At 50.6% G+C, this 27,255-nt stretch overlaps 1 protein-coding gene across 6 annotated transcripts; it reads right to left on the reverse strand.

Moving 5' to 3' along the window:
* Nucleotides 1-962: 962 nt before the first annotated feature.
* SELPLG (selectin P ligand) lies at nucleotides 963-19,183 on the reverse strand. 6 transcript variants are annotated; one of them, XM_006045031.3, is made up of 4 exons: nucleotides 18,922-19,075; nucleotides 17,318-17,395; nucleotides 4,874-4,985; nucleotides 963-4,694 (listed from the first exon to the last, which is right to left on the reverse strand). In XM_006045031.3, exon 4 carries the CDS (start codon nucleotides 4,687-4,689, stop codon nucleotides 3,361-3,363), a length of 1,329 nt encoding a protein of 442 aa, XP_006045093.2. In that variant the 5' UTR covers nucleotides 4,690-4,694; nucleotides 4,874-4,985; nucleotides 17,318-17,395; nucleotides 18,922-19,075; the 3' UTR covers nucleotides 963-3,360. The 6 variants fall into 6 exon arrangements, 5 of the variants coding, with proteins under 5 accessions (XP_006045093.2, XP_006045092.2, XP_025123236.2 ...); XM_006045030.3 differs by lacking the exon at nucleotides 4,874-4,985; XM_025267451.2 differs by lacking the exon at nucleotides 17,318-17,395 and having other exon boundaries at nucleotides 18,922-19,069.
* Nucleotides 19,184-27,255: the final 8,072 nt, after the last annotated feature.

Here is a 27,255-nt window from a genome sequence, read left to right on the forward strand (position 1 = left end):
GTGGGAGTTTAGGGCACGGGATTCCCCCAGAACCCCGCTATGATCTCAAGGACCTCATGACTCAGTGGTAAGAATGTGTCTTTCTGATTCAAGCCTAGATTCCAATCTCAGATACTTATGTACGATCTGGGACATGTGACTGCACTTCTCTGAGCCTCAGTTTCCTCTTCTGTAAAATGGGGAGACTCCTAGTTCCTTCATAGGCTGTATAAGGGGATCCATGGAGACATAGCAGATATTTGTGTTCAGTGGATGGATGGGGCAATTCCTGGGGTGATGTTCAAGGGCAAGGGAGGTCCAGACAAGTGGAAGGGCACACTAGGATGCAGGAGCCAGCCTATATCAGTCTCAGATCCAGTTGTCAAATTTTCAGAATTATTTGAACCAGTTGTTACATAAAATTAAATTATGTTAAAAGCCAAGGTCTTCAATACTTAAAACTCATCACTTCCGCATGATCTTACTACATCCTACATCTACGTCATTGGCATTATTTACATTTTTTGTATGATCTAGTGTATAAATGGCTGGTTGCTCAAAATCAGCCATGGGAGTATTTACAGCAAAGAAATTGGCAAGCACTGCAAATCGTGCTTTGGGCACCAATCCACCTGAGAAGCCAGTTGATAAATATATACCAGCACCCCACTGGGTTTGGAGCTCTGATCTGGCTCCATCCTTCCTTCATCCTCCGAGACTGGACCAAGCGAAGCGCCAGGCTGCCCTTGGCTCCACTAGCTGGTGGTGGGCGCCCCCTGGTGGCATCTTCAAGCATTCGCCATCTCCGCTGCTGACGAATCCTGCACCTTGAAGGGAGGGCTGCAGAGAAACGCTCTTCTTCCGGTAGAGACGGAAAACCAACGTGCGGGAGCAGGGGCGCTCCCCGGGGCCCTTAGGGGGGCCCGGAGACCTGCTCTCTGCCCAGACGGACGGGGTAGCAAAGTCCCAGAGGAACTGCTCAAATGTCCCCCAAGTCCTCCAGCCTCTGGGGCCCCACCCCAGTGATGTGGAATCCACCAGCTGAGTTTTCTGATCCCTGATAAAGGGGAAGTGAAATCCTGTTGCTGTCTTAGGACTCCACCTTCTCCAGGGTTGGCTGTCCCGCCCATGGCGGATACCCAGCTCCACCAGCGCCCGACCAGAGCACCTTGAACACACCTTCCTGTGTATCACAGCTGTTGTGGAGGTTCAAGGGCAAGGGGGCAGGGGAGGACAGAACCAGGCAGTTCTCCACTTATCCCTGACTCTGTCCCCGACGGCCCTGTTGCTTTTTGTGTTCCTCCTCCCGTTCCCCCCATCCCTCTCTCTGAGTTGCAACCAACACCCACCCTTCCCCTGCCCCAACTCGACTTTTTCTTTGAATTCTTTCTCTGCAGGTTATGCCACGGAGTGGAGGGGGTCCTGAATTCCCAATGAGGCCCTTGGAGGCATTTTTTTAGAAGAGAAAAAGTCCCCTGAGATGAATGTTCTAGAAGGCAGAAGTGTGTGTGTGTGTGTGTGTGTGTGTGTGTGTGTGTTTCCTTCCCCGTGTACAGAAATGACTAAAAGGCATTAGGAAGCAAAGATCAAAAGTCTGAAACCCTGGCTCAGCCATGTCAGGAAGTAAACCACACCCTTCTCATCTCTAAGCCTTTGGCTTCCTGATCTGACCCTCGGGGTCCACGTGGGTTTCAGTGCTTAAACAGGGCCACTCGCTGTTCTAATCTGCTGGAGCCGAAAGCCTTATATCCCATTGATATAGTACTTTCAGTGCTGAAACCAGGAAAGTCTCAGGACATCTGGTCACCCTAAACTGAAGTAGGGACAAGCTTATAGAGCCTGACCCAGCCTGCTGCCTTAAAGTTTCAACAAAATTCAGCTAAACCCCTTCATCCATGACGCAGAGTCAATCGTGGCCTTCATGCCAGGATGCCAGAGTTGAGAAGATACGACAGAGACCACGTGAGCTGCCAAACCTAAGATATTTATGATCTTGCCCTTTAAGAAAAAGTTTACCAGGCCCCAGACTCTCTATGCTGGAGAAGGAAATGGCAGCCCACTCCAGTATCCTTGCCTGGAGAATCCCATGGGCAGAGGAGCCTGGCAGGCTACAGTCCAGGGGGTCACAAAGAGTCGGACATGACTGAAGCGACTTCACTTCTTCAAACTCTGTAAGACAACCAGTCAGTTGTAGGAAGGCCTTGTGGAGTGTAGCCAGGCTCCCCCTGTGAGGAGGGGGCCACTGGGGACATGAGCCTCATGCAGAACAGAGAGAGGTCAGGGTGGGCTTCTGGGGTGCATGGCATTGATGTTTAGAGGGGGTATCTGGCAGAGATTTAGGGTGCGGGGGGACCAAATTCTGCAGGCTTGAACTGTGTCATGGGTGGCACTGGACAAAGTGGTTCCTGGGGCCAGCATTCTCTGCCCCTCGACAGCCTGAACCCCTCCCGCAGCGCCCAAGGATACACCAAGGTGCCCCCTGAAGTAACCTTAATAGCCTGTGCAGGGGGCTTCCTAAGGGCCCTGGGGTTGGGGGAACAGCAAAAGGACCCGCTCCCCACCTGAAGGAGGCAGCTTGAAGCATTCACTCAGCCATCACTTGTTCAGCCCCAAACATTTACTGACCGTCACGGGGTCACAAAGAGTCGGACACAACTGAGCGACGTACGTGTGTGTGTGTGTGTGTGTGTGTGATCCTGGGCCCTGAGCTGGGCCCCGAGAGACCTCTGTGAGCACCTCAACATGACTGAGCGACGTACGTGTGTGTGTGTGTGTGTGTGTGTGTGTGCCATCCTGGGCTCTGAGCTGGGCGCCGGGAGACCTCTGTGAGCACCTCAATCAAGGCCCCGGGGGGGAGGCGAGGGAGGGCAGGATGGGGTTAGGCTGTCACTAGACAGTAGCTTGTAGGTCCACAGAGTCCCCTAAGGAACCTGCCCAGCCCCCACAACTCACCGTGGGTTCCCTGAGAGATAGCCCAAATGAGGAGGGGGGGTTATAGGAAGTGAACTAAGGAATCCAGTTCAGAGTGCCCCCTTTCTGTGCAGTGACCGTAGAAGGAAACAGTAGTGGGCATGGCAGTGGGGACGAACTCTGAGTCCTCCTGGGTGCGTGAGGATGAGACTCCAGTGGCCAGGGAACAGAGGCATTAGAGGGAGCCCAGGACACACGGCGGCTGGGCAGGGAGCTGGGGGAGTCATCTGCAGCCTCTACCGGAGGTTCTGTTTGCCAGGCCTGCTTCGGTGCCTGGAGCCTGGCTGCTCTCAGTCTTGTGTGTGGCAGCCCAAGTCCGCGCCCTGAAGATTCCCGTCTCCAGGGGGATCCAAGGCAGCCCGACCCCCGGCTTAGAGCCTCGGCATGGGCCTTGGCTCAGCAGCTCGGGAGCTAAGGGAGGAAGCTGCGCAGGGTGAGGTCATCCCCTTCACGGTCCTCCCCCGGCCCCGTCTTCCGGCCCTGGTCCTTGGCCTTGGGCAGGTCCCCATTGGGCATGGGAGCAGGCCCCTCCCCCCGCTCGGGCAGCAGAGACGAGATGCAGACCATCTCGCTGGGGGAGTAATCACGCACAGGGTACAGGTGGTTCTTGCGGGAGAGGCGGATGGCCAGCACCACGGTGCACACGAGGAAGATGGTGGCCAGCAGGGCCAGGATGAGGATGGCCAGCAGACACTGCTTCACGGGGCCCGGGTCTGACACGCCCTCTGCAGGGATCGGGGCCACAGAGCTCCAGGGAAAAAGGCTCTGATCTTTGTTCCCAGTGAAGTCATCAGACAAGTCGCCAGCTGCCACAGTGGTGCCCTTAGGAGTATCAGAGGCCACAGGAAGGGCTGTGGTTAGGCCCCTTGTGGTAGCATGTCTCGTGGGCAGGGCCTCCACAGTGGTTGGATCTGTGGGCAGGGCTGGTATGGTAGTGGGCTCCCTGAAAGGGGCTTCTGTGGTGGCTGGTTCCGTGGGCAGAGTCTCTCTGATTTTGGGTTCTGTGGACAGGGACTCTGTGGCTGCAGGTTCTGTGGACAGGGCTTCTGTAAGCCTGGGTTCCGTGGACAGGGCCTCTGTAGCCGCAGGTTCTGTGGACAGGGCTTCTGTAAGCCTGGGTTCTGTGGACAGGGCCTCTGTAAGCCTGGGTTCCGTGGACAGGGCCTCTGTGGCCGCAGGTTCTGTGGACAGGGCTTCTGTAAGCCTGGGTTCCGTGGACAGGGCCTCTGTGGCCATGGGTTCTGTGGACAGGGCCTCTGTGAGCCTGGGTTCTGTGGACAGGGCCTCTGTGGTCACGGGGTCCGTGGACAGGGCCTCTGTGGCTGCAGCCAGCTCTGTGGATGGATCCGTCACTTTGGGAGGGATTTCAGTGACCAGTTCTCTGGTCAGCGGGACCAGTGTGACCAGTTTTGGGCTCAGTTTCTCAGTGGTTGCCCCTGTGGCACTCAGGACAGCAGAGTCCCTTGTGGACACCTCCAGAATGAATGACTCAGGAGTCACAGGCCCTGCAGACTCTCTCTGCCCCAGCGTTGCCACCATAAGCAGAAACTTGGGGACCTCAGTGATATTGTCAAGCATCTCTGGAGGGTCCGTTTGTCCTATATAGTCATAGTCTTCATCGTCTTCTGGGACTCTCTCCTCACCTGGGACCTTCACAGGTTCATACTTACTGGTGTTCCCCAGCTGGTGGCTGCTGCCAGGGCCCAGCAGGGCCAGAAGCAGCAGGAGTTGCAGAAACATGGCACCTGGAGGGGGGACGTGGACAATGGGGCGTCAGGATAGCTGCACTCCTGGGCCCACCAAACGCCCTTGACCGCGACCCTGGACATCCACATGGTAACACTTCTGGTCTGGAGCATCCTCAGCACCCCGCACACGCCTGGTGCACAGAAGCTTTCCACAAATAGCAGCTGTTACTACTTACCAGCATCAGTGAATCCATCTGGGGGCGCTCTTCAACTCCCTTGACCCAGTGCACAGAAATGTATTAATATTTGCCTCAGACCTCCCTGGTGGTCCAGTGGTTAAGAATTCACCTGCCAGTGCAGGAGACACAGGGTCAATCCCTGGTCTGGGAAGATTCCACGTGCCACTGGGCAGCTAAGCCCGTGCACCACATCTGCTGAAGCTGTGCTGCAGAGCCCCTGAGTGACCGCTGCGGAGCCCACACTCCACATCTGCGGAAGCCTGCATGCCGTAGAGCCTGTGCTCTGCGACAGAAGAAGCTGCCACAACGAGAAGCCTGCACATCGCACCTGGAGAGCAGCCCCTCCCGCAAAAAACTAGAGAAAGTCCAAACTAGAGACTAGTTTCGTCAAAACTAGAGAAAGTCCATGTGCAGCAGCGAAGACCCAGTACAGTGTGGACAAGACAGTCTACTGGGGTGTGGAAAGATTACATTAGATCTTCTACTTATATGAACTTCTGTGTCACTTAACTTCTATTTGTGTACACATTTACAATGTCTCATGAGCACAGTGGTACCTGTACACAATTTGTAAATATATCAATGTACCTATCTTGTCCACCAATGGGGTCCATGAGCAAGAGTTTGGTGACCATGGGACTACAGGATAAAGATGCTCGTTTGGCCCTCTGAGGCCTCTTGAAGTGTGACGCTGACTCCTCTCTCTGCATCCCTCTGTTCCAGTTTCCCTTATCTTGGCTCCCATCCCACACAACCCTGGCCTGTCCCTCAGATTCTCAGTCTTCTCATCCTTTCTCCATGTGTTGGCTTGATCCAGTTCCCTTTGGCTAGGTCCTTGCTTATATGATGGGGATGATAGCACCTACCTGTAGACTACTGTGAGGATAAAATGAGGTGATACCTACAAAGCCCTTAGCATTTTGCTCCTATCTCCAGCTCCTACAAATAGCAGCTACTTCGGTTCTTTCAGTAAATCTATCCTGTAAGTCCTTGAGGGCCCAGAGCCATCAACTGCTGTATCTGGGGCCAGGAGAATGACTCAAATCTGTTGTGAACAGCCTGTCCTCAGGGATCTGACAGTCGTCTCGTTTGCCTGTGGGTAGCAAAAGTGACTGTCTGTCTTTGTATTACCCCTCAGCCTCCTGACCAGGGAGCCAGAAAGGGCAGTGCCTCTCCCTTTGGCCATATGATTGGTCTTTCTTCTTGGCCTTGTGAACACTCATGCCTCCTGGGTTTCTCTCTCTCCCCTTATTCTCCCCCTGGCAATGGCTGGTGTTTGTGGGATTCAAAATCTTGCAGCTGAGAATCCTGTGGTGACCAACAGCTGTGTTTTGGGCTGAGATTCCTTGATTCCCTGACATAGTACCCTTCAGCAATATGCAATCCAAGGTGGAAGGGGCCAGGTTGTGGTCCCCAAGGTGGGCTTTCCCCCCAGCCCACCCCAGCACACAGAGGCAGCCCAGGGCAGAGGAGGGAACACTGAGCTGCTGTGTAAACTGAGCAGATTGCTTCACCAAGTCTGAGCCTCAGTTTCCTTATCTGTAAGATGGGCGGTATTGTCTCAAAGATGAGAACAGAATGAAATGCTGCAGGAAGGTCCCATGATGCTGGCATCCAGCAGGAGGCTGTGGACAGAGGAGCATAGGAGATGAGGGGTGCCTCTGACTCAGGAGGGTATGGAAGTGGCGACTTCCCTACCTCCCCACGTTAGGGAAGCTGCAAAGACCTGTGTGAGAGCAGAGACCTCCCTGCCTGTTCGGGATGCAACAGGGAGCACTGGGAAAAGCCAGTATCTCCCTTCCTGGGACTAAGCCGACCAGCTCATGCCAGAGTGGAGCAGCGCCTGGATAATTTCCAAAACTTTTCCTGGTTTTTTTTTCAGTTGGAGTATAATTGATTTTACAATGTCGGGTTAGTTTCAGGTGTACGGCAAAGTGATTCCAGTATACATTTGTTGATACATATATCTACTTTTTCAAAGCATTTTCTCATTTATTCGATACCTTTCCTTGTACTTCACGTAATTCAGAGCAGAGAGCAGTTGTTCATCATTTGTTGAATATCTGTAACTCATTCATAGACCCTCTGCTTCTAGACTCAATTCCACCTCTCACATGTTAGTTAAAATTACGATGGTTTCTAAAATACCAGTCTGATCTTACCTTAAAATAATTTCTTAAACTAAACAATGATATTTGCACCAGACACATCTGGCTTTCACAGATATCCTCATTTTACTGAGGAGGGATGAAGCTCAGAGAGGTAGAGCGACTTGCACAAAGACACACAGCTGCCAAGTCGCGGAGACCAGATTCAAAGCTAGCGAGAACTCAGGAAGGCTTTGTGGAGAGACCTAACCTAGCTGAGAGGGCAGAAGGCGCAAAGCCTTGGAACACAGCTTAGCTTGGTGGGTTTGTGCCTGCCACTGGGGACCCAGTTAGGAGAGGGAGGGCAAAGAAGGAATCAGGAGGACCCTGAAGGCTGTAACACCCAGAAAGGTTGGTGCTCTCTGTACTGGGTACTATGCAGGGCACAAGGTTGAGAGCACAGATTTTCAGGTCCGACAAAAGGATGGTCAAGTCTCAGCTCTGTCCCTTACAAGTGAAATCACCCTGACTCAGATCTTTGCCTTTCTGAGCCTCAGTTTCATCATCTGTAAAATGGGAACAACAAACGCCACCCATCTCATAGGGTTTTGGGGAGAATGCAATGACATAATGAATTCAAAAGTGCCAACTTGCAGCTCGTGCTTAATAAATGTGTCATACACGTGTGCGCACACACACACATTCTTTGCCTCTGAATTTGCCTTTGGGAGGCAGACATTCTTTGCACCTTGGGAAAGAGTATATGGCCTAATCTTGGCCCCACTTTCCTGACGGCAGGGGACTTTAAGAAGAAGCCATATTTAGGACATATTTTGTAACTATGAGCTTGCGCACTACCCCCACTTGGGCAGTTCTCGGTTCCTGGAAGGCAGAGCGCTTAGCCATTTCCTGGAAGCAGAAAGGGAGAACAAAAACAGAAGACCCAACCCACTGGCTCCTGGGTTAGGGAGGTACCTGGGTGAGTCAGGGAGGTTGGGAGGGTACTGTGGAAGGGGCCAGGTTGTGGTCTCCAAGGTGGGCTGTCCCCCTGCACCCATCCCTTCACACGGAGGCAGCCTGGGGTGGAAGAGAGACCACTGAGCTGCTGTATAACCTGAGCAGATCGCTTTACCAAGTCTGAGCCTCAGTTTCCTCATCTGTAAGATGGGTGGTATTGTCTCAAAGATGAGAACAGAATGAGATGCTGCAGGAAGGTCCCCTGATGCTGGCATCTGGCAGGGGGCTACGGACAGAGGAGCAGAGGAGATGGGGGGCGGGCCTCTTGACTCCGGGAGGGTACGGAGGTGGCGACCTCCCTACCTCCGTACGTTAGGGAAGCTGCAAAGACCTATGTGAGAGCAGAGACTTCCCTGCCTGTTCGGGATGCAACAGGGAGCACTGGGAAAAGCCAGTATCTCCCTGCCTGGGCCTAAGCCGACCAGCGCATCCCAAATGTTCCCAGTGTTAGCATTGACCATCCCTCGTCCCCACCAGTCTCAGGCAACCACGACCCTGGGACCTGCCCTACTGTGGGCTTCAAGAGGAAGGTTACCGGGGATACAGCACCCTGGAGCCAGGCTGCAGCTGGGCAGGCCTCACCCATAGGACTGAAACCCGCACAGTTCCCAGAGGCTCTGTGACTGCAAAGAGCCTCGCAGGTAACAAGGAGAGGAGCAGAGTACAAGCAGCATGTCTGGCAGGTAGGATAATGACTTTCATCTTTGCTAGGACACGTGTACCCTAACGAAACAACGTGGCATAAACCCCCACTGTGGATGGATCGTTTCACTACCTCATCATGTGGGGGACCCGTTCGCCTACCCCCCCGGCACTGGCCGCTCTGGTTCCTGTTACACAGATTAGGGAAGCGAGGCTAAGGGCAGTGAAGCTATTTCCTTCAGCCCCCGCCTTTTGCCTCTTCTGTCCTCTGATGGCAGGAAAACAGTCACTTATCACCGGGAGGGGTGGGCAGGGCACAGAGAAGGGCAGAGAGATGCCACATCCTATTTGTTTCATCACTTGCCCAATGGAGGCGGTCAGACACTACCTGTTTCCTTCCACCCTGAACTGGGGTACTTCCGCACTCAGGCAGTGTAGACTGGCGAGCTGCCAGGGGCCACCTCCCACACCCACCCCAGCCCCAAGCTCTGCACGGCTGCCCTGGACCACTCAGGAAAGACACTCATGGGACTCAAGAAATTTGGGACCTCCCAGCTGGAATCCTGAATCCCAGCATTCAAAAGCTTGAAATCTGAGGATCCGAAGGATGGAGCATCTCAGGGTGTGGTTGAGGAGCCTCAAGAGAGAGGATCCAGTGGAGGCCCAGGCGTCCCCTCCACCTAAGATCCCAGCTCAGGTCTGAGTCCTGCTGGACTGGACGTGTGACCAAGGAGGACCCTGTGGGGCCTTCTTAGGACAGACACCTCACCCCCCCTCCCCCGCATATTCTCTGCTTTAGCTCTTCCCTGAAGTACCTAGATAACTACCTGATGCACATTTCCTGAGTTGTTTTACAGATGCTAGCCCTTCTCCCACCAGGTGGATGAACACATAGCCCCCAGACCTGGCACCCGAGGATTGATGATGTTAACCTTTGTGATGCTGCCCTGTTACCTAACCATCAACCAGTCAGAACTGTGCAACTCTCCTCCTTCCCTCATCTGGCCTTGAAAAATGCCTTGCAGGACTTCCCAGGTGGTCCCGTGGTTAAGACTTCTCCTTTCAAAGCAGAGGCTGTGGGTTCGATCCTTGGAGAGCTAAGATCCCACATGCCTTGCAGCCAAAAAAAAAAAAAGAAAATAGAAGCATACACTGTAACAAATTCAATAAAGACTTTAAACATGGTCCACATCAAAAAATATCTTTAAAAAAATAAAAGTGCTTTGCAAAGGCTCATAGGGGAGTTCTGACTTTTTGAGCCCTAGCTGTCCTAGACCCCTTGTCTGTTACCCTGCAGTAAACACTGCCTTTTCCTCCCCCACAACATGGTGTCAGTAGATTGGCTTGACTGCACACACGAGAGCGGACCCCAGTTTTGGTAACGGACAGGCCCTGGCCCCGCTCAGGATCAAATCCAGTATCAAACCAGATCCAGTCCCACCTCTGTCACGTACAAGCTGTGTGACCTTGGGCCACTGAACCCAGCTCTCTGAGCCGTGAGTTCCTTATCTGGAATACAAGATTCCAGTAGCGCCTATGTATGCTTTGTGGGGTTGGTACGGGTTGAAGTGAGCTGGTCCAGGTTGGACATTTAGGTGGGCTGCCGTCTATGGGGTCGCACAGAGTCGGACATGACTGAAGTGACTTAGCAGCAGCAGCAGCAGCAGCAGGCGCTCATTAAAGGCAAGCTGCGGTCATCGTCATTCTGCACAGAAGGTCATATCCCTGAAAACTCTGCAACCCTGGGATACTGTGACGCACTTCTGACCTTGTTAGTGAGAAAGAGCCAGGGCCAGGAGCCCCAGAAGCCTGGGTACCACACACAGCCTCAGTCTCCTGTGGTTTGTGAATCACATGTATCTAGTGTAGACAACGCCCTGGGCACTGTTCTAAGAGCTATGCATGAATTATCAGCTCACTCAGGCCCCACAGCCTCCTCATATTAACCCCATGTGAAATATGGGGAAACTGAGGCTCACTTGGTGCTTAGAACCACATGGCCAGTAAGAGAAGGAGCAGGAATTTGAACCTGAGTGGTCTTGCTCCAGAGCCCACCTCATAGGCACAGCTCCGTACCACCTGTGAACCAGGCCTGGACGTTCTCTGGAGCCAGAATAAATGCTGCTTCCTCCAAGAAGCCCTCCCAGATTGCCCAGGAATGATTAGTCCGGTTGTTTAAACCTTTAAAAAAAAAAATGCTTGTTTACTTTCAAAACATTCATTCCCATCAGTCCATAAATGCTAAATAGGAACCAGAGACTCTTATGACTCATGCTACATGCCCAGGGCTTAGCAGACAGACAGGTGCTTGGTAGGTGCTCTGATATTGGTACCTTGGAGTGCAGGCAGCATGGCCGGCCACCTACTTCAGACCACGAGTCTCCAGTGGATGCCCAGTCCCCACGGGCCTGGCATCCTGGGGGCTCATTAAAGATGTGTTTCAGGAGTGGACACCAAACTGGGACCTGGCAACAGGCTCTCAGCTGCCCAGGGTGTGCAATCTGCAGGCTTTCAGCCTCGCATGTGTCATCCTGCACTTCCCAACCTTTTCTTATCAATTACCCCAGAGCCGTCAAGGAGCCTTTCCAGACATTACGCACGTGTGTTCAGTTGCTTCATGTGTAGTAAGACTCTCTGCGACCCCGTGCACTGCAGCCCATCAGGCTCCTCTGTCCATGGGATTCTCCAGGTGAGAATACTGGAGTAGGTAGCAGGGCTTTGATGGTGGCTCAGACAGTAAAGAATCTGCCTGCAATGCAGGAGACCCAGATTCGATCCCTGGATCAGGAAGATTCCCCTGCAGAATTCCATGGACAGAGGAGCTTGGCTGGCTACAATCCATGGGGTCACAAAGAGTCCAACGCGACTGAGCGACTAACACTTTCATTTTTTTTCATACCTGGTGAATGTTATGTGGACCTTTACAGGGACACAAACCATAGTGACATCTAAGATTTTTTTTTTTTTTGCCTTTCTCTCATCCTCCAAAAAACCCAACTCTTGGAACTTCCCCAGTGGTTTTAGTGGCAAAGACTCCAACCCAGTACAAGCAGCATGGGTTCAATCCTGGTTGGGGAACTAAGATCCCACATGCCCCTCCAGTGTGGACAAAAAATAGGGAAAAAAACCCAAGTCTCAACTGTCGTACCCAAATTTGCTGGTCTGGTAACAGAGGAGGTGAGGTCCTTCCACAAATGAATTCACTGAGACCCACACTTGGTTTTAGCTTAAGAACTGACAATTTTCAGAGGCTATCTGTAGACAGACAGACGGACAGACACACGGACACACACACACACCAGCCATCCTGTAACAGAACAAGCCTGGCTCCACCTTGTCTGCCTTTAAAAGACGGGGGATGTTTCAAATATCCCCAAAAATAGTCTTCTGGGGGTGCGTTTTGGGTAAGTGAGTGGTCTGATTACAGCTACGCTGCTGCTGCTGCTGCTAAGTCGCGTCAGTCGTGTCCGACTCTGTGCGACCCCATAGACGGAAGCCCACCAGGCTCCCCTGTCCCTGGGATTTTCAAGGCAAGAACACTGCAGTGGGTTGCCATTTCCTTCTCCAATGCATGAAAGTGAAAAGGGAAAGTGAAGTCACGCAGTCGTGTCCTACTCTTAGCGACCTCATGGACTGCAGCCCACCAGGCTCCTCTGTCCATGGGATTTTCCAGGCAAGAGTACTGGAGTGGGGCGCCATCGCCTTCTCTGGATTACAGCTATGAACCCTTGACGAACAGGAAGAGGACATTTTACTGTAATGATGTGGGGGCCACTGTACCTGTTAGGATCTGAGAAACCCTGGCCTTTGAATGGCTCTCTAAATTACAATACAATCGTGAAATTAGAGCCATTCTGTGAAGAAGTGGGGAAGAATGATAAAATCCCCTCTGTGCAAACAATTACATCGGGATGAGAAAAGTCCTACAGTTGTTGCTTTATACAGGCTTTTCAAAGGCTTGAAAAGAAGCTCAAGGGAAAACCTGTCACACAGGAAGAAAAGGAAAGGAAGGAGATTGAAGCCACGTTGCTCCAGACCTGAAGTGCTCCTCTGGCAGAGCTGGCTGTCCCAGCCACTCCAGCCACTATGCCAACATATCCATTCCTCCCACTGCCTCCCATTCTTCTTTCTCCAGCCCTACTTCCCAACACTGGGGCTCGGGAAGTGGTTGGACTGGTTCCCTCCCCTTAAAAGGATCAGTTATCTTCCTGGGCACTGGAACCTGGTCTGGTGTCACTCTCCAAGACTCAACATGGCACCCAATTTGGACCGGGAGCCACTCCCAGAGCAGGGCAATTACCCCATAGAGGGCATAAATGAAAAAGGTCAGCTGGCTGGGTTTCTATGGATGCACAGACCCTTCTCAACCTTGGATTTATTTAATTGGACAACCCTCCTTATAGGGATGATTCTTTCTGAAGGACAGAATTGTTTTGCTACCCAGTACTTTGGCCACCTCATGTGAAGGGCTGACTCATTGGAAAAGACTCTGATGCTGGGAGGAACTGGGGGCAGGAGGAGAAGGGGAAGACAGAGGATGAGATGGCTGGATGGCATCACCGACTTGATGGACGTGAGTTTGAGTGAACTCCAGGAGTTGGTGATGGACAGGGAGGCCTGGCGTGCTGCAATTCATGGGGTCGCAAAGAGTCGGACATGACTGAGCGACGGAACTGAACCACCCTACTTGAACAGACATACAAAGTCTTCTCAATATGATCTTCATAGGAGATGAAAGGAGAATAGTCACTGATCAGGCCAGGGAAGAAGCATACCAGCTCCACCTAATGGACCCAAAGCCCACTTGGCAGCACCCACAGCTGAACCAAACTGGGAGCTTTAGTCGGGGAGCAATGTCCGTTTTTGCTTGGTTTTGGCCATGCCGCACAGCATGCGGATCTTAGTTCCCCAACCAGAGATCAAACCCAGAGCCACAGAAGTGAAACGCTGAGTCCTAACCACTGAACCCCCAGGAATTCCCAGTGCCCTTTTTAGAGCACTACCGTAAGTGCATCTTGGCAGGGCTTCAAAAAGGGGTCCCAAAACAAGAGTTTGAAAAGGTTCAAGAAATTCAGCACAAATCAAATGAAGACCTCTCTAAATTTGGTGGAAGAATTTATCAGACTCTATAAAGATGCAGATCCTGAGGGCCCTGAAAATACTAGAAAGGAAAATGCAAACTTTATGGGGCAAAGTGCCCCAGATAGCAGGAGAAAGTTGTAAAAATTAGACGGTGCCTTTCGAATGAATCCTTCTCAGTTGGGAGACATTGCTTTTGAGGTATTCAACAGGAGAGAACAGACACAGACAAAAGAAGACCAAGGTGAAATGCTATTTTTCTAACGGCTGTGTTGGATTCCTGGAAGACAGGAGATTCTATGAAAGGTAAGCCAGCTCTATGTACGAAACAGTGGACTTATTGTAAAGAGAAAGGATGCTGGGGAAGAGAACGCCTGAAATTAAAGGAAAAGAGGGCTAAAGACATGGAAGCAAGCTAAATGTTCATTGACAAATGAATGGATAAAGATGTGGTGTGTATATGTGTATATATACATACACACATAAAAAGGAATGCATTTGAGTCAGTTTTAATGAGGTGGATGAACCTAGAACCTATTATACAGAGTGAAGTGAGTCAGAAAGAGAAAGATAAATACCGTATTTTAACACATATATACGGAATCTAGAAAAATGGTACTGAAGAATTTATTTACAGGACAACAGTGGAGAGACATAGAGAATAGACTTATGAACCTAGGAAGAGGGGAAGAGAGGGTGAGATGTATGGAAAGAGTAACATGGAAACTTATATTCAGTTCAGTCGCTCAGTCGTGTCTGACTCTTTGCGACCCCATAAACTGCAGCACACCAGGCCTCCCTGTCCATCACCAACTCCTGGAGTTCACCCAAACTCATGTGCGTGGAGTCAGTGATGCCATCCAGCCATCTCATCCTCTGTCATCCCCTTCTCCTCCTGCCCCCAATCCCTCCCAGCATCAGAGTCTTTGCCAATGAGCCAACTCTTCGCATGAAGTGGCCAAAGTATTGGAGTTTCAGCTTTAGCATCAGTCCTTCCAAAGAACACCCAGGACTGATCTTTAGAAGGGACTGGTTGGACCTCCTTGCAGTCCAAGGGACTCTCATTACCATATGTAAAATTAATAGCCAACGGGAATTTGCTGTCTGGCTAAGGAAACTCAAACAGGAGCTCTGTATCAACCTAGAAGGGTGGGATGGGGAGGGAGATGGGAGGGAGTTTCAAAAGGGAAGGGATATATGTATACCTATGGCTGACTCATGCTGAGGTTTGACAGAAAACAGCAAAATTCTGTAAAGCAATTATCCTTCAATAAAAAATAAATTACTTAAAAAAAAAGATATGGTGTGTACATGTGTATTACATACACACATAAACAATGGGATACTACTCAGCCATTAAAAAAGAACAAAATAATGCCAGTTGTAACAATATGCATGAAGCTAGAGATTATCACACTGAGTGAAATAAGCTATATAGAGAAAGAAAAATATATCATTTATTTGTGGAATCTCAAAAAAAAAATACAAAATCACCTTTTTATAAAACAGAAATAGACCTACAGATATAGAAAACAAATCTATGGTTACTAAAGGGAAAGGGGGTTGGGAAGGAATAAGAATATGCAATTAACATTTTTATATACTGCTATATATAAAATAAACAACAAGAACCTACCATATAGTACAGAGAGCTATACTGAGTATTTTGTAACAACCTATACAGGAAAAGAATCTGAAAAAGGATAGAGACAAATATATGTATAACTGAATCAGTGTATTATATACTTGAAAACAACACAACATTGTAAACCAACTATACTTCAATAAAAATAAGTTTTTAAAAGAGGGCTAGAAATGGATATTTCCTATAGGATAGGATAGGAGTGGGGCCTATCAGACCATAGAGAGGGGAGAATGTTCAGATGATGAATGAAGAGGCCTGGGGCTCCTCTGGATGTACGACACTCAATTCAAATATCCCACAGGAGCCCTGGGTAAAACTGACAATGAGTAGCAAACTGGTTGATTTTCTGGTAGACACGGGGGAACAAACTCCATACTAGACCCTCAGTTCCGTCGTTGAAAAGACCCTGATGCTGGGAAAGACTGAAGGCGGGAGGAGAAGGGGGACGACAGAGGGTGAGATGGCTGGATGGCATCACCAACTCAATGGATGTGAGTTTGAGTAAACTCCGGGAGGTGGTGATGGACAGGGAGGCCTGGCATGCTGCAGTCCATGGGGTCGCAAAGAGTTGGACACGATTGAGCAACTGAACTGAACTGAAACCCTCAGTTTGCACAGAGAACCTCCCAGTCTACCCCAGTCACTGGGCTGTCAGGGGAAGTACAGAGGTGATCATTTTCACAACCACTGGAATGCCAACTAGGAAATTTGATATTAAAATATAGTTTCTTGTACATGCCTGAATTCCCTATCCTCATCCTAGGCCAAGATCACCTCTGTAAACTAAATGCTCAAGTGACGTTTTCCAACGGGACCACTAGATATCAGAGTCCCACCGAAACCTGCTTTGAAACCTACAGAGGGCTCTCCTAGAAAACTCAGAAAAATGGACAAAACTTAGATGATCTCCCTGAGGTCTACAGAAAGGTAAGACCAGAAGTATGGGCCAATGGCATCCCAAGAAAGGCAAATTATCCCCCAATCTGTATTGCCTAACATTAGTGACAACGTGCTTGCTTTTATCTACAAATATCAGCCAAGTATCATATTGACTGGAAACTACTCATGTACCTGAGGATAAGGCCTTGCCAGTTGCCCTGCAAAGGATTAGAGTGGTTCCCAGAAGCAAGCTTAAATTAAGCCCTTTTGAAATATTGGATTCCTGGTGTCCGCCTGACCAGGAGAACCTGTAGCCAATAGGTCGACAGACTCGGCGTTGCAATCCATTAGATCGTAAGTTGCTGTTTCAAGTCAGCCCCTACCATATAAGTAATGAGGACTTCACTCTCTCATTTCACTGGTACTTGCTGGAAAGGAAATGCTTTAATCAAGCTCTGTCCAAGTGTGGCCAACAGGGGAAATATACAAAGATAGCACATGGCAGAGCAGCCTCGGTGCCCTCAAGTGCTAGAGTTTATATATAGGTAAAGGGGAATTATATATATACACACACACGTGTGTGTGTGCAAGTGCTTGTCTAAGTGTGCATATGTGCTCACTCAGTGGTGTCCAACTCTTTGTGACCCTATGGACTGTAACCTGCCAGGTTCCTCTGTCCATGGGATTCTCCAGGTGAGAGAATTGGAGTAGGTTGCCATTTCCTCCTCCAAGGGATCTTCCCAACCCAGAAATCAAACCCACGTCTCCTTCAGGTTCTGCATTGGCCGGCTGAGCCACCTGGGAAGTCTTCTTGTCTAAGTGTGACAGAGCTGCAAAAAGGCGGGGCAATGTCCTCATAATGCAAACGGCTTATGCTCAGCCTAGGACTTCGGAATACTTCCAGTTTCAAGTTGATAAATTCCATTCCCCCATCACCCCTTCCTCGCCCTTGTTCAGCAAGAAGTAGCCAGGGTGATCATTGACCCAACCCTCCCCCAACCCCCACCCTCCCCCCACCCTCCCCACCCCCACTGCTGCCAACATTGTGGAATGGACATGGACAGTAGGGAACTGTAACAGAGAAGAACAGACCTGGCTCCACGTTAGATCTATTCCTTTAGCTCTAACCCTTGTATTCTGTTGCCTCTGGTTAGGTCTTCTGGCTCTGCACTTTTGTAAAGAAAAAAAAAACAAATGAGTCACCTATAGCCAGAAATACACATACTGTTTTGTTTCTCAAGGCTCTGCCTCCCAGACTTGACCTTTAAAGGTATAACAGTTTTCCATTCATATAGAGATTAGAAAGTTGCCGAACAAAAAATAACAATTGTCTTGGTAGAGGTTTATAGGAGCACCGTGACCAGAACTACTGTGGACAGCTGCAAGAACAAAGGATTCCAACTCCAAGAAGTTTGCAGCAACCAGCCACCCCACCCCTCCCTTTTAGTATAAAAGAAGCCTGGATCCTAACTCAAGTAAGATGGTTCTTTGTGGGCCATCTTCTCAGTCAACTGGCTTTCTGGATAAAGTTGCTCTTCCTTATACCAACACCTTGTCTCTCGATGGAATGTCCTGTCCTGCAGTGAGCAGCACAACCAGTAACAATCCTATTTCCTTCTAGCCAGAGGCCACCCCCACCCTCTGCCTTCTCCAGCTCAGCAAAAAGAGGCCGGGAGACCCAAACCTGGAATCTCTGTGGGCTCCGTGAGGGTCCGGTGACCAGATGGGGCCACCACAAGTGAAGCCTGCCCGCCTCCCAGCCGTACCGCTGAGGGCAGCTGCTTCACCCCTCTAAAGCCTTGGTTTCTTCATCTGTTAAAAGGGGGCACAGAGTTCTCTGATGACTCCCTGACCCCTCTGAAGGCTGAGGTTCCCAGGTGGTGCTCACCCTGCAGCCCAGCCCATTCTGTTCAGTTTCAGTCTGCCGGGTCTGCCGGCCAAGCCCGGTAAGGAAGAAGTCTACCATGCAGGGTGTGGCCTGCCTGAGGCAAGGGGAGCCACATTCCAAGAAAAAAAGAATTCCAGGCAACCAGAGCCTACCGGCCCTGATCCTTTCCTTGTCTCTGTGTATGTGTGTGTATAGGGGGACACTGCTTGAGCCACCAGCCCCCCACCATGCCCTTATATGCCCCTAAAGCACTCCAGACACAAAACAGGAATATTCTCATCATTATTCTGACTTTCTCTTTTGCTAGCAGTAGTTTCTGAATTCTAATATTTTAATAATTTGCTGTGCACACGCATCCCTTCCTCAGTCCTATAAAAATGTGAAGAACACAGGTTTGAAAAATGCTATTTTAAATGGATCCACAGCCTGAGCAAATCTCTTCTCTGGGCCTTGGTTTCCCACCCATGAAGGGGTAGGATGATTTTTAGGGAAACATTCCTGATTTCTCCATTAAAAAAGAGAATTCACAGTAACCCCCAAGCCAGCAGCTACTGGCAAAACTCGTGGGAAGGAACAGATGAAAGTTGAGGGGGTTAGGACCCAGAAGAGATGGCAGAATAAAGCTATGAACTCCAGGCACACCTCAATCCCGAGTGCTCAGAGTGTTGGGATGCTCTTTCCAGGGGCTGCAGCTCAGGTCCTGCCTGGGGCTGGCCGCCAGTCTGCCCTTGTCTGTCAGGCAGGCCTGCCAGCCCTTGGGGACTCTACCACCCAGCCACTCCCCGTGGTTTTGCAAGCTGGCACTTACCGTGCTCAGCAGACCATGGGACAGCCACCTCGTGGGCCCAGGAGAAGTGGTTCCTCTGCTTTAGCGACAAGGACTCAGCCTGTGCTGCCGAGCACAGCTGTGGCACCCTTGCCGTGGTCTCGGATCGCACCAACCCCCAACGGCTGTGCGTAAAAGAAGGAAGCGAGAGTGTGGTTGCTCAGGGCCACGTGACCGCCCACAGCCCCTTGTTTGTGACAGCTTCGGGGACGTTAATCAAGCTTGGTGGGGAGTGAGAGACAGGGCCCCGCGGAGCCTGAGGTCACTCTCAGGTTCCTGACCGTGAAAAACACCTAGAACCACATGGGAACTCGTGGGGGAGTAGTTGGGAGGAGGCTCAAGTTGAGAAAGGCCACAGTATTACCACAAGGATGGAGGGTGGGGTGAGAAGGCACCCTGCCCTGGAAGGGAGGGATTGACCAGATGCAAAGGAGGATGGTTCTCGATTCTTGGCCAAGAAAAGAATTGGGGGCGGGGGAGATTCAAATCACAGATCTTCCTGAGCTTTGCAAATCAAATGTAACCATGCTTTGGAGATCCAAGAATCTCTCGAAGGTGCCCGAGTGCTCCTTTTAGCTGCAATCAAGAACCTCTCTGGGGAGACAGACTGCAAAATCCATGAGGGCAGGTTCTGCCTGTTTTATTTCTCTTTCCTGTTTTGGTTCTTTAGCCAACTCTGACACCCCACCATCTTTGCTCTGAGACCCTAAGGCAAGTAATTCTGGGCTCTGGCCTTCTTGCGGCTGTTCATCTGATGAGGAAGCCAGCAAGTAAACAAGTAAACAGATCATTAGGACAGAGTGGTGTGGTCATGTCACTCCTGGATGAGCCAGGGAGGGGCCCCAAACCTACCCTGGGCAGGGGAGGGAGTTGACATGAGACTCTTCCAAGGAGAAGTGGCCACTGAGATGACAAGTAGCCCAGGGAGAAGGCAACAGCCCAAGGAGAGCGCAGAGCTGGGAGCCCAGGCTGGGAGGCCTGAGAATGCACAGACTCTCAAGGAAGGCAAGGAACAGGGAGGGCTGCCTTCCAGGGTCTGGCCAGCGCCTTTGTATTAATACAAGGTGGGGCTCAGGACACATGCACAGAGAGCACCACATCCTGGCTTGTTGTCTTAAACTGAAAATCAGAGCCCCAGTGGGTGTTCACATGACAGAATCTTGATCACTTGAGGAAGCTACAGCCAGAAGGGGACCCAAACACTCAGTCTGTACAGGCAGGGAACCTGAAGCCCCCAAAGAGGAAGGGAGACACTCAGAGATTCCTGCTCCTCCTCAGCAGGTGTGGGAACAGCCAGCCCTCACAGGCAGGGGCCGAGAAACTCTGAACGCCTCACCCAGGGGAGGAAGGCCATGCCCCGATCATAAGCATTTCAGACATTAATACATCTCTTCTGGCCCGGGTTCACAAGCCCATCGGAGGCGGGACAGTCCCTCTGCTAGGCTCTGCCCCAGATGTCCACCTCAAACCCCAGGTCATCCCGAACCAGAGCCCATCACCTGGCCCACAGGTGTGAAGTCAATGACGAGGTCCTCAAGACGCAGAGGTCAAGGGAACAGCGCTGGCCGGGAGTCAGAGACCTGTGTGACCTCATCCAGGTCCCAGTGCTTGATCCATAAAACAGGAAGCCCTCCAAAGATGGAAGGTTGTCCAAGAACTAGGGGCAGATGCTAATGGCCAAGTCAGAGAGACAGGAGGAAGACTCTGATGGGAACGAACAATGGGGCAATCGCCCACCTGCCGGGGTGGAGAGGGGAGCAGCCCTGACTTTGCTGCAGGAAAGACCCCGTGAGAGTCTGATTCAGGGATGACAGTCTACACAGAGGGTGATCAACGAGGCAGGCCTGCTGGAACTGAAGGAGCTCCTGGGATGTGGGACTTTTAGTGTTAAAACTGGGTCAGTCCCAGGCAAACCAGGATAAGTTGATCATTCTAGAGCAGGGAGCAGCCCCTCCCAAGCCACAGGGCCAGAAGCCTTGGTCATTTGTTCAATTGTGAGTGGGGTGCCTGAGGCTGTTGGCCCCACCTGCGGAATTGGGGTGGGGGTACTGGCTAGGGGGTCCAGAGGAAGCAGAGGCAGGGCCCCACGTCCCCCAGACACCTCCTTTCCTTCTGGCCCCTGTGCAGCTTCAAGCTGCTTCTCAGAAGATTCTGGCACAGCTGAAAGGAAAGTTAATTCTTCCACAGGCCGGCCCCGGGCCCTTATGCCCCTGTGAACTTTGAAAAACCATCCAGGAGCAGTCACCCAGAGGGGACCACTCACAAGACCAGGGGCCTGGCAACTGGCCTTTTACAAGCTGAGTGACCCAGGCAAGTCACTTCTCTGGAGCCTCGGTTTCCTCTCCTGCAAAGCCTTAAAATACAGAAGTTTAACATTACCTTGGCTTCTGCTAAGCACCAGACTCTGTGCATCTATCTGCTTGTAGGCTCACAGCAGCCTTTGGAGGTTAGGATGCTGAGGCTCAGAGCGAAGCTGTGCCTTGTTCAAGGTCACACAGAGTCAGTGGCAGAGTCCAGGCAGCCAGAAAAAAGCCCCCAGTCTACACCCCTGGCTCGTGTTCGTGCCGGCTTAGAGTATTAGAGTGCTGGTGAATCTTCTTTATAACCAGCAAGTGCTCTACATAAGGAGGAAGGTAGTAACTTAGCAGCAGGTAAGCTATGTCAAGGTTAAGACTTGTGCTGCTACATCTGCCCGGTAGAGGAGCAAACAGTACTAAGGGGTGCTGGTTCTCGGCGTCTGTGCGAAAACCATAAAAGCATACCTTACAGCACCTAAACCCAGGAAGATGCAAGCATGCAGTGAGTGGGTTTCCACTTCTACAGATGGAACCAGAAAAGCACTGCAGATGTCTTTGGGGATGGAAGCAATGACATTTCGCCTAAGAGAAATATCGGTAAGAAACACACAAGTCCCACAGTATGGAAACCTGTCCTTTGACGGGATAAAGATGCAGGCGTTGAAGTCACGTTTATGCTAAATGTGTGTAAACGCACTTGTACCTTGTTTTAGGTGAAAAGGACGGGGTGTAAAAAGTGTACAAACAGCATACTTTCAACTGGATGTGGTTGCTTAGTGGATGGACTGAAAGAGAAGCTTACAGTGCCCTGTAAGCATAGCAGTGGCCCTTTCTTTCTGAATATTTTCTTTTTCTGTATTTTTAAATAGAAAAGGGTATATAATGATGTATATGTCAGCTTTATTATCAGGAAATAGGCTCTAAACGGTACAAGGACTTTACAGACACCCTGTATTTCAGGATGGCTAGACAAGCTGCAGTTTTTGACTGTTTCTATCCTTGTGGGGTTTTGGGGGTCAGTTCCTCCCACCCCTCAACCTTGTTTGTCAGGTTCCCCAATGTCCCCCTGGCTGCAGCAATGGGGCCAATGGCATTCTCAAAATGTTCCTCAGCTGGACTATGGAAGATCTCCATGGAAGATTCTCTGGAGGGGATTTAGGGACCTACTCACATCACAGACTAAACTCTCAGAGAACAATTCATTCCCTAGAATAGGATCAGGGAGCTTTTTCTATAAAATTCTAGAAAGCAAAGCTTTTCAGCTTTGTGGATCTGTCAACACTATTCAACTCTGCAGTTGTAACACGGAAACAGCCATGGTCCATATGTAAACAAATGAGGATGGCTCTGTGTCAATAAAACTTTATTTACAAACACAGATGCAGGGCCAGATTTGTCACACAGGCTGCAGTTTGCTGATCCCTGATCTAGAAAAATAGAAGTCACTGGCTATAAGAACCAGATTGGAGAAGGGCCCCACCTGGTCCCCACCCATGGGCAGAATGAAACATTGGTCCACTTAAGTCTACGCTTCTGGCTCTCTCAGTACTGGACACATTTATTGAGCCCTGACAAGCGCCAGGCACTGGGATGAGCCACAAGCAGGGAACATTCTTGTCCTTGTCCTCTTGGGGCCTTCGGGTTAGTGGTCAGGCCAAAAGCCACTAGGCAGGGGCACTAAATGTGGCCAGGAAGAGAACACAGGCCTAAGGATCAGGAGAACTGGGTCCTTGCTTCACATTTGCTGTGTGGTGTTAAGGAATTCACGTGAGCTTTCTGAGGCTGACTCATCTGCAAAACAGAGACTTGAATGCTTAGTGCCAAACAACGGAAAGACTCAGTCAAGGCCTGACAGCAGGTAGGGCCACCGATGTAGGCAGAGGCAAGGATATGCAGTACTTCCCAGCACTCTTCACCAAGACACGAGTGGCTGGGGTGTGGGGCAGGAATTGCTATCAGCAAAGCCACGGAGCGTTAATTTCCTCTCAGAGTTCGGGGGTAAGCTAGACTGGGAACTGAGGGCCATTTAGGACTCTTCTGGGGAACATGTGTCCCTGAACATTAACTAAAGCTTGGAGCAGCCTTGTCTTAAAGTGAATGGTGTGGCTCCTTGGGTCCCCAGCTGAACAACTAAGGATTTGCTATCCAAAGAGCCCGCAACCTTCTCACACTCGGACATTCCTAAATACTCATCTGGGGGCCAAATGCGGTCGTGTTGCCGCTGGGTGATGGGTGCGATGGCCGCAGTCACATGGTGGGCACCCAGTCCCAGCAGCCTCACCGCCACCTATACGGCTCTGCTTGTGGCAAGGACTATCTGTGATTGCATTTGGTTCCTTAGTTTTTTCTGGGTGGGGACTGAGGTGGGGAACACTGTTCTTATGAAACAATACCACAGAGACAAAGAGAGGAAGCATTAGGTGGCCAAAGTCAGCAGAATTTAGCCTCAACCTGGTATTTACCAGACATATAAGCTGGTCACTTATTGAAGAAAATGAGAAAAGAAAAAACAGACAAAACTTGTGGAATTCTGGAAATATGTGGAGAAGCAGGGACTGTATCTGAAAGGCCAGGAGTAGCTGAGATCTGATCATCTTCGCAATTTGATGGGGACTCGCTGGGGCCCCTCCCCCACAAGATATCCACTTCCTGCGTGACCCTACATCCATTTCCCTAAAAACGGAGGAAACTGCAGGAAAATGGGGGTGGTGTCTCATAGAATCATGCCTGCCTTCCTAAGTGGCCATTGTGCCACTGAGGAAATGGGCTCAGGGAAGGGCCCAGGGGATCGGAGCCCAGGTAGGCCAGATAGCAAAGCCTCTGGCTTCCTCTCAGACAAAGAGGGGTCTGGCTTCCCAGGTGGCACTAGTGGTAAAGAACCCGCCTGCCAATGCAGGAGACATAAGAGATGTAGGTTCAACCCCGGGGTCAGGAAGATTCCCTGGAATAGGAAATGGCAACCCACTCCAGTATTCTTGCCTGGAGAATCCCATGGACAGAGGAGCTTGACAGGCTACAGTCCACGGGGCCGCAAAGAATCAGACACGGCTGAGTGACTGAGCATGGCACAGCTGGAGACGCAGCAGTTTTCAAATTTACCTGCCACGGGACCCTTGGTTCAAGTGAAAACAAAGGTCTTCTAAAATAGAGAACAGAGATATTGTAATAAAAGGTCCTGCCCTGGAGAGGCAGAGGGGACTACACCCAAATGCCTGCCCTGCCCTTCCCCTTTCCCCAACACCCTCGTGGACACAAAAGGAGGGTTCACAGAATGCCATTTGCTGATTTAAATGTCTGAAGGGGAAAATGGCCACTTTAAGGCCCAGCAGAGAAAGGATGTCATTCTGTTAGGGGAAACACTGACGGAAACTGCCCACCCTGGCCAGGCCTGATAGTAACCACTTGCATGAATTATCTTACAACAGGAGGTTCTGGTAATGAACACAGAACTACCAAGCCACCACCTGTGAGAATTTGGGAAGGGTGAACAGGAGAGAGGAGACACCAGTCCATATTTCCTATGAACCTCCCAGCATCCTTGCTGGAATCCACCTTGGCTTCTAGGTCCACACCAAGAAGGACTACATCTTGGTGGTCCTTCTACCACCAAGAAGGACCCTGAGTCAGAATGATTGGCCAGAGACAACCCAGAAACTAACCCCATCACCATAAAACCTGAGACTGTCAGCTACCTAGCAGAACAGTTCTCCTGGGTTCCCTTACCCTGCTGCTCTCCACCCGGGGAACGGGATCCCCTTCCCAATAAAGTCTCTTGCTTCATCAGCACCTGTGTCTCCTAGGACAATTCACTACTGAGTGCTAGACAAGAGCTGACCCTTGGGCCCTGGAAGGGGTCTCTTCCTGCAACAATTCCCCTTCTCAATGAGAACAGAACTTCCGGGAGTTGACCTTCAGCCCAATTCTGGCTCCATCTCTGGGCAGCCCTAGGAGCTGGCTGCTTTCGATGGAAGCCTACAGGGTAAGCCAGTCCTTCAGAGTGAAGAGGGAGTCTCTAGGGCTCACTGGATCAGCTTAGGGTGGACAGTGGCTGGCACAGGGGCTGGTCCCAGACCAGAAGGCCAGACAGCAATCAAATCTTAAAAAGGTGCTCCAGACTCAGTGATTTTTCCAAGGAACATAGCAGTTGAAGAAATCAATACCTCCAACAAGCCACCCTAAGCCCTGGGCTTTCGTTGGCCCTAAAGGCACGAAGATGAAGAACTCTGGCCCTCGGAACTCAAGGGGCTCTAATGGGAGAGACAGAGCCGTATGAGGAAGCGGTCTTGGCTGCAGACATACTCAACTCAGACTGGCTTAGGCAGCAGGATTCCTAGTGTGTTTCGGAAAGCTGGATCTCAGGCATGGACTCAGGGAGCAGAAGGAAACCAGGATGCTTTCTCTATCACTGCACATCTGCCCTGCCTGCTTGCTCCCCGAACCCCTAATCCAACTCCTTTGTAAAGGACTTGCTGCCACTCAAGGTGGCAGGTTCATTGGTCCAGCCTGGGGTGGACTGTGGTCAGGGGAAGGTCATATTCTGGAAGCTAAGTACTGTTGCCCAGATATTCCACTAGGTACCTTCACCTCCGATAATGTCTGTATTTTCAATTCACTCATTCAACAAATGTTTATTAACTGCATATGCCAGATTCTAGAGATACTAGCGTCAAGTACTGGTCCTGTCCTCATTCCATTTAGGAGAGACAGAAACTTAAAGAGTTGATAGACCTGGTGGTAACAGGTGTTAGGAGCTCTGCAGATACCGGGGGTGGGGGAAGGATGGGTGGTCCTGAGAACAGCACAGGTGGAAACTCAGAGGTAGGGGGCCTCTGACAAACAGAACATTAGGAGAGGAGGTCAGGAAGCCAAGGGCCAGCCTTGAGGATCTTCCAGCGTTTTATTCTGAGTGGGATGAAAAGCCATGGAAGGTTTGGAGCCTACAAACAGGAGTCAGTCTACATTTTCTAAAAGGGCTGGATTGCAAATTTCAGGCTTTGTGGCCACTGGGTCTCCTAGTACCTACTCAACACTAAGGATATAGAGTGAAAGCAGCCACAGATGCTGCTCAAATGGGTGTGGTCGTGTTCCAATAAAATTTAGGGACACTAAAACTTGAATTGGATACAATTTTTACTTGTCACTGTTCTTTTCTGTGTGTTTGCTGTTTTCTTACAGCCATTTAAAAATGCAAAAAAACCCCCCAACACTTCTTAGTTTGTGGATTATACAGAAACTTCCAACAGGCAGGATATGGTCTGTGGGCTTTTGTTTACCCAACCCTGCCTTAATATCTTAAAAGGTTACTCTGGCTGCGGTGCCAAGAACAGACTAAAGTGGGGGACAACAGGAAGCTTGGTGAGGAAGACACGATGGTTAATTTTTATGTGTCAGCTTGACTGGGTCCCAGGGTACCTAGATATTTGGTCAAGTGTTATCCTGGGTGTGTCTGTGCAGGTGTTTCTGGGTGAGATGCACATTTCAATCGTTGGACTGAGGAAAGCAGACTGCCCTCCCCAGTGTGGGTGGGCCTCATCCAATCAGTTGAAGATCAGACTAGAATCGAAAAGGCTGAGTAAGACCGAACTCCTTGCCTGACTTTGAGCACTGTTTTGCTGCCTTTGGACTCAAAACTGAAACACTGGGTCTCCAGTCAGCTGACTGGAGATATGGGGATTTTGTCCTCTGCAATCATGTGAGCCCATTTTTGATAAATCTCTCACTATATACATATATGAACACGTCTCGTTAGTTCTCGTTCTTGGGAAAACATAATACAGGTCAGTTTGTTTCAGAGAGGAAGGGGGCATGAACTACCAGGGTTACAGGGGCGGTGTGAGAAGTAGCTAGAATATGGACGTTGTTTTCAGGCTGGAGCTGACATGAGTGATTTATGGGCTGTGAGACAGGAGCCAGGAGCCAGGTGGGGTGGGTGGGAGGCAGGGGTGAGTCCAAGGGGCTCTCTCTGAAGAGCTGGAGACAAGAGGGGAACCATTTGTGTCTCCCCCCGAGACCTTGACAG

The sequence above is a fragment of the Bubalus bubalis genome, chromosome 17 (assembly GCF_019923935.1).
Source record: "Bubalus bubalis isolate 160015118507 breed Murrah chromosome 17, NDDB_SH_1, whole genome shotgun sequence".
Classification (NCBI taxonomy): Eukaryota; Metazoa; Chordata; class Mammalia; order Artiodactyla; family Bovidae; genus Bubalus; species Bubalus bubalis.